This window comes from Agelaius tricolor, unplaced genomic scaffold (genome assembly GCF_023055355.1).
Source record: "Agelaius tricolor isolate 1412-34295 unplaced genomic scaffold, bAgeTri1.0.p SCAF_3, whole genome shotgun sequence".
Taxonomy (NCBI): domain Eukaryota; kingdom Metazoa; phylum Chordata; class Aves; order Passeriformes; family Icteridae; genus Agelaius; species Agelaius tricolor.
Window position 1 is genome coordinate 69266106 of NW_027269263.1, and position 10515 is coordinate 69276620.

Below are 10515 nucleotides of genomic sequence, written 5' to 3' on the forward strand. Positions count from 1 at the left end.
TTTCCTCTTAGAGGAGCAGGATTTTCCTCTGAGAGGAGCAGGTTTTTCCAGAAGAATGGAGACGTGCTTGTGGGGTATCCAGGGAAGCAGGGGTGCTCTCCAAGGGGCAGGAATCCCAAATTAAAGTGTCGAGCTCAGCGCCTGTTCCTGATTTAAATTCGGGGTTTGTGTGTCCTCAACTGAGGGATCAGGGCAGCCCCCAGCATCCCAGAGCAGAATTCCAAATCCAGCACAGCCGTTCCCACGTGGGTTTGGAAAGCTGGGATTTGTGGGCTCAGGAGATTTTCCCCCACACGGGTGCCAGTGCAGTGCTTTGCATCATTTCCCTCATCCCTCCAGTGAAATCCATGAAAATTCCATTCTGGATAAAGCTTGACATGAATTCTTACACTTTCTCCCATCTGCACACGTTCAGGAGTGGGGTTTCTTGGGGTAAACACAAAATGTGGGGATCTGCTGAGATATTTCCAAGCCTGGATTCTCAAACTTTGAAACTTGAACAGAGCAGCAGCTTCCATAGGGCTGGAATCGTTTTGCATGAAGGAAAAAATGTTCCAGTGGTTTTTTTTCCTGCATTTTCCTATGAGGAATGCTTTTTTCTTGTTAACCTGTGGATTGTGTTCCAGGAGGAGCCAGCCAAGGAGGCCCTGCTGGGTGCCAGGATCACCCCCAGCCCTCCCGAGGAGCTCGGCTGTCCCAGCAAATCCCCGGAAAACCCCGGGAGCCAGGCCCCAAACTCCAGCACAGCTCCATGGACAGAGCCCCCCCGTGCCCCCCAGGAAACCGGGGAGCAGCAGCAGAAAGAGCAGCAGGAGGAGGGCTCAGGGAGTGGCCCCGGGCCTCCCGAGGATGAGGAGGGAGCGGGAGGCTCTGGGCATTGCCCGGAAGGTGAGGGTGGCGCTGATCCGCAGCCCGCCTGCGATTCCCTGCCCTTGGAAGCAGCTCCTGGAAGTGCAGAGCCTGGGGGAGCCCCTGAGCAAGGGGAGGAATGCCAGGAGCCCTGGGAGCTCTCAGAAAAGGAGGAGAGGGAGATGGAGGAGGAGGAGGAGAAGAAAGAGAGCGAGGAGTTGGAGGATGAAGGCTCCTTCGTGGGCCCCGTGGGTTTGGTGCTGTCCGAGAGCAGCGATGCCGAGATGGAATGTGAGAAGAATCCAGGGAATTCGGCGTCTCCTGAGAAGTTTGGTGTTCCTGAACGGGGCCCCGTGGCCAGCGCCACCTCCCTGGCACCCCCATGCCCTGAGAGATCCTCGCCAGCGCCCTCAGATGGGGCTGGGACTGTCCCTGGAGCCTTCCCTGAGCAGGTGTCACCGAACCTGGAGGAGCTCCCGGATCCCTGGGACGCTCCGGAGGCAGAGACAGACGGGGTTGGAGCGGCCCCTCTGGCCGGGGTGGGCTCAGCCCACAGCGCCAGCAGGGAGCTGCCCGCGGCCCCTGAGCCCAGCCCTGTCCGTGGGGCACAGCCTGACAGCGTCACGGACAGCCCGGGGCCTGCCGGGGCCGCGCTGGGCTCCGGCCACAGCAACCGGCATCGGGCGCCCTCTGGAGAGCGCTGGGAGCCTGCCGGGAGCGCGGGATCCCCCTGCAGGCCGGGAATGAGCCTGGCCCTGTCCCCCGACACCAGCTCCGTGTGCCTGGCCTCTCCCCAGGGCTCCCTGGATCCGTGGGCTGCTCCAGAGGATCAGCCCGTGGAGAGCCTCCAGTCGCCCTCCCAGAGCGACCTGGGACAGGGCAGCTGCTGCTCCCGGCGGGGTGCGGGTGACGCCGATCCCTGCCCCAATTCCCTGGATGCTGAGGAGTCAGACCGAGGTGGGAACGGGGTTTTGGTGGAGGAACAGCTGGGGAGCCCCTCTGCCAACAGCATGGAGGAGCTGGATGATCCCATGGGAGCAGGAGACGGCCGGGACTCCCCCTTGGAGTACACGGACATAGGAGATGAGTGCGGAGCTGAGGAGAGCCAGGACGTGTTCCCTGGCACGGAGGATTCCCCTGGGAACGACACCGCGAACTCGGAGATGGCAGAGATCCCTCTCCACCATCACCTCCCGGAATCAGAGCCCTCCTCCTCCATCAGGGAGGGCATCTCAGCCATACAGGAGCTCCCCAGGCAGCAGCAGAGCCTCCCAAGCATCCACGGGGACTCAGCTCCCACTTCTCCTGGCGCCGGGGACTCCACCCGCGGCGTTCCCGGCGTGCCGGGCCGGCGGGAGTCGGTGCTGTGCCGCCTCTGGAAGCCGTGCCGGGAAGGAGGAGCCGCGCAGGTGAGCGTGGCTGCCTGGAGCCTGGATGGCTCCTTCCATCCCAGCTGCTCCCGAGCGCTGGCGGAGTCCCCGGCTCCCTGCTCACCCGTGGAGGCGTCCGCAGAGCCGGGATCTGCTCCTCCTTCTCCGTGTGAGCCATGGGACAATCTGGAGCCTGCAGAGCCGGGATCACCTCTCCCTGAGGCGCTCCCTGGGATGCTCCCTCCCACTCCAGACAGTGCACGGTGGGCTGGGAGACATGGCAGCCCCAGGAGCAGCCCCAGGAGCTGTGGCAGCCCCAGGAGCAGCCCCAGAAGCCATGGTAGCCCCAGGAGCCATGGTAGCCACAGGAGCTGTGGCAGCGCCAGGAGCCATGGGAGCCCCAGGAGCTGTGGCAGCCTTGGGAGCCATGGCAGCCCCAGGAGCTATGGTACCCCCAGAAGCCATGGTACCCCCAGGAGCTGTGGCAGCCATGGTAGCCCCAGAGGCCATGGTAGCCCCATGTGTGGTGGCAGCCCCAGGAGCTGTGGAAGCCCCAGAAGCTGTGGTAGCCCCAGGAACCATGGTAGCCCCATGAGTGGTGGTAGCCCCAGGAACCATGGTAGCCCCATGTGTGGTGGCAGCCCCAGAAGCTGTGGCAGCCCCAGAAGCTGTGGTAGCCCCAGGAACCATAGCAGCCCCATGAGTGGTGGCAGCCATGGTAGCCCCAGGAGCGGTGGCAGCCCCAGGAGCGGTGGCAGCCCCAGAAGCCCCGGCAGCCCCAGGAGCCCTGGCAGCCCCAGGAGCCCCGGCCGCCCCAGGAGCCCCGGCAGCCCCATGAGCTGTGGCAGCCCCAGGAGCCCTGGCAGCCCCCAGAGCCCGGCAGGGGATGCCGGAGGGAGCCCCAGGGAGGAGCCCTTCCTGCCAGAGGAGCTGGAAGGAGGCAGCATTCCCAGTCCTGCACCGTTCCCAGCCCAGGAGTGTCCCCTGTGCCAGCCCTGGGATGTGTGTGAGCACAACCCTGAGGGGTCCCAGGTGTTCCCTGATCCTGACTGTGCCGGCGCTGAGGTGGGACAGGGAGAAATTCCTGCTTCTCCCATCCCCTGGGATGAGCCCAGGGATCTCTCTGGAGAACACCTGGAGTTCAGTGATGCTGAGGATGTTTTGGATGTGCTCCCAAGGGAAGAGCAGCTCCCAAGCCAAGACACACACGAGGGCTTGGCCTTTGAAGATCCATTGGAGAATTCCTTTGGTGACTCAGACCAGGAATATTTGGAGGGGAATTCTCACTCCCCTCTTCCAAGCAGGAGTTCCTGCATCATGAGATCCATGGATGCTGCAGGAGCAAGGACTACCTGGGACAGCTCCTCCGGGAGCTCCGTGCCCACGGAGGAGCCCGGGGAGGCCTGGGACTGGGATGTGCCCGTGGATCCCGGGAGCCTCGTGGTCACCAGGCAGTGCCAGGAGAGGCTGGAACATTCCCAGCTGCCCCGGGGGCGCGGCCACCGTGCCCGCCAGTCCCACCTGGCCCGGTCCCTGCTGGGGACCTGGAGGGGCCTGGAGGAAATCACCCAGAACACTTTGGACATGGAGTGTCTCCGCTTCCATTATAAGCTAAAAGAAATCCTAAGGAATGGCCAGCCCTCCTTTTCTACCTCCAAAAGCCTCTTCCCGAGGGACTTTGCTCCGCACATGCCGCTGTCCCCGCGCAGCAGGAGCCCCCTGCGGGTGACGATTCCCCCCTCGGACGGGTGGCCCCGCGCCCGCAGGGGCCCTCGGGCCGCCAGGAGGGCCCGGAGCCGGGAGCGCGGGGCCGCGCTGCGCCTGGCCCGGCTGCGGCACCGGCACGGCCCGGGGCCAGAGCCAGAGCCAGAGCCAGAGCCACGCGCGGACGGGAACGGGGCCGGGGCCGTGGCCGGCATCCTGCGCGAGTTCTCCGAGTTCCAGAGGGTGCTGCTGGCCGGGGCCCGGGCCGGGAGCGCCGCCGCGGGGCAGGGGGAGGCCGCGGGCAGCCGGGCGGGGCGGGCCCGGCCCCGCGGGACGGCGGCGTTCCAGGGAATGGTGGCGGAGCTGCGCGGGGCCCTGCGCTGCCACCTGCGCCGCGTGGCCGCCCGCCGGCAGCCGGGAATGTTCTACCTGCTGGAGACCGGGCAGCAGCCCTTCTTCGACAGGGTGAAGGTGCGAGCCGCTCGGGGACCGGGGCGAGTGGGGTGGGTGGGGTGGAGTGGGGTGGGTGGGGATGGATTGGGATGGATTGGGATGGATTGGGATGGTGGGGATGGATTGGGATGGGTGGGGATGGGTGGGGATGGATTGGGGATGGATGGAGATGGATTGGGGTGGATGGGGATGGATGGGGATGGATGGAATGCATTGGGATGGATGGAGATGGATTGGGGTGGATGGGGATGGATGGGGATGGATGGAATGCATTGGGATGGATCGGGATGGGTGGGGATAGATTGCGATGGATGGGGATGGATGGAATCAACTGGAATGGATTAGGGTGGATCAGGATGGACTGGGGTGGATGGAATGGATCAGGATGGATGGGGATGGATTGGGATAGATGGGGATCAATGGAATGGATCAGGATGGATCAAGATGGATGGAATGGATTGGAATGGATTAGGGTGGATCAGGATGGATGGGGATGGATGGAATGGATGGGGATGGATTAGGGTGGATTGGGATGGATGGGGATGGATGGAATGGATCAGGATGGATCAGGATGGATCGAGATGGATGGAATGGATTGGAATGGATTAGGGTGGATCAGGATGGATGGGGATGGATTGGGATAGATCAGGATGGATGGGGATGGATTGGGATAGATCAGGATGGGCAGCTCCAGGGGAGAGCTGAGGGTGGCAGGAGCAGGGAAGCTTGGGCAGCCTGACAGGGATGGTTTGGGAGCCAGGGGCCACCTTGGCTCCCAGTGCCAGGAGTTGGAATCACAGGCACAGGAGCCTTGGGATTGAGTCATTGGAGAATCATGGAATGCTTTGGGTGGGAAGGACCTTAGGGATCATCCAGTTCCAACCCCATGGCAGGGACACCTCCCACTGTCCCAGGCTGCTCCAGCCCCAGTGTCCAGCCTGGCCTTGGGCACTGCCAGGGATGCAGGGGCAGCCCCAGCTGCTCTGGCAATTCCAGCCCAGCCAGGAATTCCTCATTCCCAATATTCCATCTAAATCTGCTCTGGCTGATTTGAAGTCCAAGCCTCTCCCAGCACTGCCAAGGCCCCCATGTCCCCAAGTGCCACATCCATGTTCCTTTTACATCCCCATGTGCCTTTTCCATCCCTGCAGGGCTGGGGGCTCCCCATTGCCCTGGGCAGCTCATTCCCCTTCCCATCCCCGTGCTCCCAGGGAAACATTCCCCACCCAGGCCTGCCCTGTGTGTGTTGCAGGCCCTGCTGACAGCAGAGGGGTTTGTGAGGATGGAGCCCCTGAGCTTCTGCCGAGCCCAGCGCGGGGACAGCGAGCGGCTGCTGGTCATCATCAGGAACGAGGACATCGCCTCCCACATCCACACTGTGAGCCTGAGGGCCCCTGCTCCTTCCCTCAGCACTGGGATTCATTCCCAGGATCCATTAAAAATGTGGGAGCAGCCCAGCTCAAAGCACTGAGGCTGAGCTTCCCTGGCCCAGCCTCCCCTGACTCAGCAGTTCAGGGAATGTTTCATCTCTGCTGGGTTGGGATGTGAGGACAGGAATGTTGGGCTGGGCTGGGCTCCCTGGGCTGAGCTGGGCTGGGCTGGGCTCCCTGGGCTGGGCTGGGCTCCCTGGGCTCCCTGGGCTGGGCTGGGCTGGGCTCCCTGGGCTCCCTGGGCTCCCTGGGCGGGGGCAGTTCCCAACTCGCTGCTCTGGAGCAGGTGCCGTGCCTGCTGGAGCTGAAGCGCTGTCCCAGCGTGGTGTTTGCCGGCGTGGATGAGCCCGAGGAGGTGACGGGTGACACATTCCAGGAGCTCTTCCAGGCCGGAGGGTTCGTGGTGTCTGACGAGGAGCTGCTGGAAAGGGTGACCCTGGGTGAGTCTCACTGACATTCCCAAACCTCCCCCTGCTTCTGTTTCCAGGGGGATTCTGGCCCTCCCTCTGACTCCATCCCTCTCTCGGGGATGGGGTGCCCAGCTCAGGGGTCCCCAGAGCATCCCAGGACAGGGCAGAGCTGTCCCAGGGTGTTTGTTTGGCCTGGAGACTCATGGAGTGCTTTAGGCTGGGAGAGACCTTAAGGATTATCCAATTCCATGGGCAGGGACACCTCCCACCGTCCCAGGCTGCTCCAGCCTGGCCTTGGGCACTGCCAGGGATGCAGGGGCAGCCCCAGCTGCTCTGGCAATCCCAGCCCAGCCAGGAGTTCCTTCCCAGGGAATACTGGGAGTTCCTTCCCAGTATGCAGTGGAACAAGGAGGAGAACTTGCTGCTGCCTTCAGCTCCTTAGTGGGAAGTGGCCCAGCAAACGGAGCCACCTCTTCTGGGAGATGCTCTGTGAGGTGACAGGGAAAGCTGCACTTGTCCCTTCAGATATCAGGGAAAAACTCACGCCAGGAGATGACCCCAGTTCCCCACCCTGTGCAGTTGGAGTCTCCATCCTTGCAGAGGCTCAGAGCTCCCCCAGGTGGCCCCACTTGGAGCAGGGCTGGGCCCAGAGACCCCCAGGTCCCCCCTGCCACCCACGCTGAGCTCTGGTGTCCCCTCAGGCCAGCTGAAGGAGGTGGTGAAGGTGCTGGAGAAGCTGAACGGGAGCGGGAGGTGGAAGTGGCTCCTGCACCACAGGGAGAGCAAGAAGCTCAGAGGAGACCTCAGGTAAGGGCTCTGCCTGGAGGGTGGGGATGGCTGGGATGGAGCAGCCGGGCTCGGGGCCTGGAGAGCAGCAGGTGGCCGGGAACGCTGTCCTGGGTGTGATCCTGGCTGGGGCAGAGCTCTGCCAGCTCTCCTTGCTCCCTGCTGGGCTTCCAAACGGCTCCTCCCTGGCTCCTGGGCAGAGGTGCCCTCAGGGAGTGCTGCAGGCTCCTGCAGAGGCACAGACTTCCCTTGAGGAGCTGCACATTCCCAAAGCTCCCAAAGCAAACCCAAAGAGCTGCACATTCCCAAAGCTCCCAAAGCAAACCCAAAGAGCTGCACATTCCCAAAGCTTCCAAAGCAAACCCAAAGAGCTGCACATTCCCAAAGCTCCCAAAGCAAACCTCCCTCCCTCCCCAGCAGCTCATCCCAGCTCCTGGCACACCCCTGGAGCTCAGGGCACCTTCCTGGGGCTCTGCCCCCTCTGCTCCTTTTCCTGCCCCATCACAGCTGGGATTTGGGGAGGGATGGGGGCCTGAGCTGGGGGTGCAGAGAAGGAATTGCTGCTCCAGTTCCCACCAGGAATGGTTGAAGATGGAACTGCTCTGGCCTGGATTCATCCATGGGTGGGTGAAGTGAGAAAACTCCTGGGTTGGGATAAGGAATTTTAACAGGGAAAGGAAGAGCTGGGAAAACCAAGGGATTCATCCCCATTTCCCATCACAGGCCATCCCCAGGAAGGCCAGGCTCCATCATCAGCCCCTCTTCCTTCTCCTCCTCCCAGCTTTATATCCTGAGCCTGATTCCAGGCTCTGGAGCACCCCTTGGGACAGGGGCACTCACCTGTCCTGGCCTTGTGCCCCCCAGGCCTGTGGGGTGAGTGAGGAGCAGCCTTGGCTTTCCAAACCCTGCTCCAGCAACAACAAAACCTCCCTGACCCACCCACAGCCCCCAGCACAAACCCCAAACCAACCCCTGAGGCAAAAATGAACCGACCCCAGGCAAAACCAGCACAGGCAGCCCTGGAGCGGGGGGAATTTGCCACTTTGGGTCCAGAAATCACCCGTGGGGCTGGAGAATCCACCTGGAAGGGCGGATGGGGCTGGAGAATCCACCTGGAAGGGCGGATCCCACCCTCCCTGCCCATCCCCTGAGCCGTGCCCCTCTCTCAGCAGGGCCGATGGCAGCGCCCAGAGGAAGCAGCTGCTGCTGAGGTGGTGCCAGGGGGCAGAGCTGCTGGAGCTGCTGCCCTTCCACGGCTGCGACTCCGCGGCTGAGCCCCCGCGCGCCCAGTGCCTGCTGGGGCTGCAGGCGCAGCACGTCCGCGCCAGGTTCGCCGTGTACCTCACAGGTGAGGCCATCCCCGGCCCTGCAGCTCTGAAAGTGCCCTGGAAAGGGGTGGGGAGGGATAAAAAATCCCTGTTCTCCTGCGGGAATCGCCTCTTCCCGGTGCGGGTCAGGTGTGGGTGGTGAAAAGGAATTGGGGGTTTTTGGAGGTTGATGAGTTCCGGGGGTTTTTGGAGCCGTGGGTGGCTGAGGCTGTTGGCAGAGCAGCAGAGCAGCCACGGTGGGGTTCAGGGATGTTTCCTCCTTTGTTGGCATTAACGGAGCTGCTGCTCCTCCCCTTGCAGAAAATCCCAGCAGCAGCTGCAGGGAGATGCTGGAAAGCAAAGGAATTCTTGTGGCTGACATCGCCACCTTCCTCGGGACGGTGCAGAAAGTGGCTGCTCCCTTCAGAAGAAGCTACTGGTAAGAGGGGAAAGCTTGGGATTGATCCCAGAAAGCTGGGGACAGCTCAGGGCTGGCTGTGGGGGGGCCAGCAGGGAGCTGGGATCATCCCAAAGTGCTGGATGTGGGATCTGCCAGTCAGCACTCTGATCCCTGCAGCTGGATCCAGGAGAGCCATGCCTGGAAAACGGGAAAAACTCCAGGCCCGGCCCTGGGGCGGCTCTGCAGGAGGCTCAGAGGGTGCCAGGCACTGACCTGGGCCACATCTCTGTGTTGCAGGTGACAAAGTGAAGCCACCAGGACACGGCTCCTCCCCAGGCCCTGTGGCACCAGTTTGGGCACCCCGGTCCTGTGGGGGACATCCCCAGCACCCAACCCAGTGGATCCCCACCGTCCCAATGGATCCCAACCATCCCAGCCAATCCCAGTGCATCCCAGTGATTCCACTGGATCCCCACCACCCAACCCAGTGGATCCCCACCATCCCAATGGATCCCAACCATCCCAGCCAATCCCAGTGCATCCCAATGATTCCACTGGATCCCCACCATCCAACCCATCAATCCCAGTGATCCCAGTGGATCCCCATCATCTATCCCAGTCAATCCCATCAATCCCAGTGGATCCCCACGATCCCAGTGGATCCCCCCCATCCAAATCAGTGGATCCCCACCATCCATCCCAGTCAATCCCATCAACCCCACTGGATCCCAGTGATCCCAGTGGATCCCAGCAGCTGCTGGGTGTGGGGGAAAGTCGGTTTTAGCTCTGTACATAAATCTTATTTAAAGGTGGGAAATGCAAACCCTCAGGGGGTTCATTCCCTGCCATCCAGTCTCACATAGGAAAGGTTCTTTTAAACGGTACAGATAAATTATTGGAGTGGTTTCGAGTCTCTTCCTGCAGCTGCCATTAGAGCAGGCAGATGAATTTCCCAAAGTCTACTTGAAGATGAGGAATGAGAACAAACCCCTTTCCACGTGGTCGTTGCTGTTCAGGCCCACACTACATTTCAGCTCACCCCCGTTGCCTCCTGGTACTGGTTCCCTGCTGGGACTCGTGGATCCCAGCACTGGAACCCCTGTAAATAGCGGGAAGCCGGGCTGCAGAACAGAATAAGCTCTTTTATTTATGGGGGAGAGGAGCAGCCCAGCCCCGTCCCCACCCGGCTCTGCGGGGCAGGGGCCTCCTTCAGCTCGTTTTTAAATGCCAGAGGCCGCTCTGTACAGGATGACTTTGTAAAGAGTTTGATTAATAAAACCTCCGAAATAATGGATGTGCACAGCTCTGCTTTCTGGAGAGGGGACCAGCATCCAGCCTTTCCCAACAGGGAAAGGGAGGGCACGGGATTTTCCAGCTGGGACAGAGGTGGGGAAAGCAGCAAGGAGTGAGCAGGACCGTGGTGGGCTCCTGGATGATGGATCCCATCGTGCTTCCCTGCAGGAAGGATGGAAGAACCAGGGGAATGACCAGGTTACAGCAGGTAGGGATCATGGGATCATTGATTTTCCACCTGGTTTATGGGCATGGCACAGAGGGAGCTGCCCCAGCCCCACTCCCAGCAGCCAAGGGTGGGAATTGCTCCTGCCAGTGGCACCTCAGGAATTCTGCCAGTGGCACAGAGGGAATGGCTCCTGCCAGTGGCACAAAGGGAATGGCTCCTGCCAGTGGCACCTCAGGAATCGCTCCTGCCAGTGGCACCTGGGGAATTGTTCCTGCCAGTGGCACAAAGGGAATGGCTCCTGCCAGTGGCACAAAGGGAATGGCTCCTGCCAGTGGCACAGAGGG

General features: G+C 61.9%; 1 protein-coding gene across 6 annotated transcripts in view; it reads left to right on the forward strand.

Annotated features, from left to right (window-relative positions):
* TASOR2 (transcription activation suppressor family member 2) overlaps positions 1-10003 on the forward strand; it is a 50452-nt gene extending 40449 nt beyond the window's left edge. For 3 of the 6 annotated variants that reach the window (XM_071424206.1, XM_071424212.1, XM_071424211.1), the window contains 7 exons: positions 627-4394; positions 5629-5754; positions 6093-6246; positions 6918-7023; positions 8172-8350; positions 8631-8748; positions 9007-10003. In XM_071424206.1, coding sequence (XP_071280307.1) covers positions 627-4394; positions 5629-5754; positions 6093-6246; positions 6918-7023; positions 8172-8350; positions 8631-8748; positions 9007-9010 — 4455 coding nt within the window. In that variant the 3' untranslated portion in view covers positions 9011-10003. The remainder of the gene's footprint in view (positions 1-626; positions 4395-5628; positions 5755-6092; positions 6247-6917; positions 7024-8171; positions 8351-8630; positions 8749-9006) is intronic. The other 3 variants (XM_071424208.1, XM_071424210.1, XM_071424207.1) reach the window with 3 other exon arrangements.
* The last annotated feature ends 512 nt before the right edge of the window (positions 10004-10515 follow it).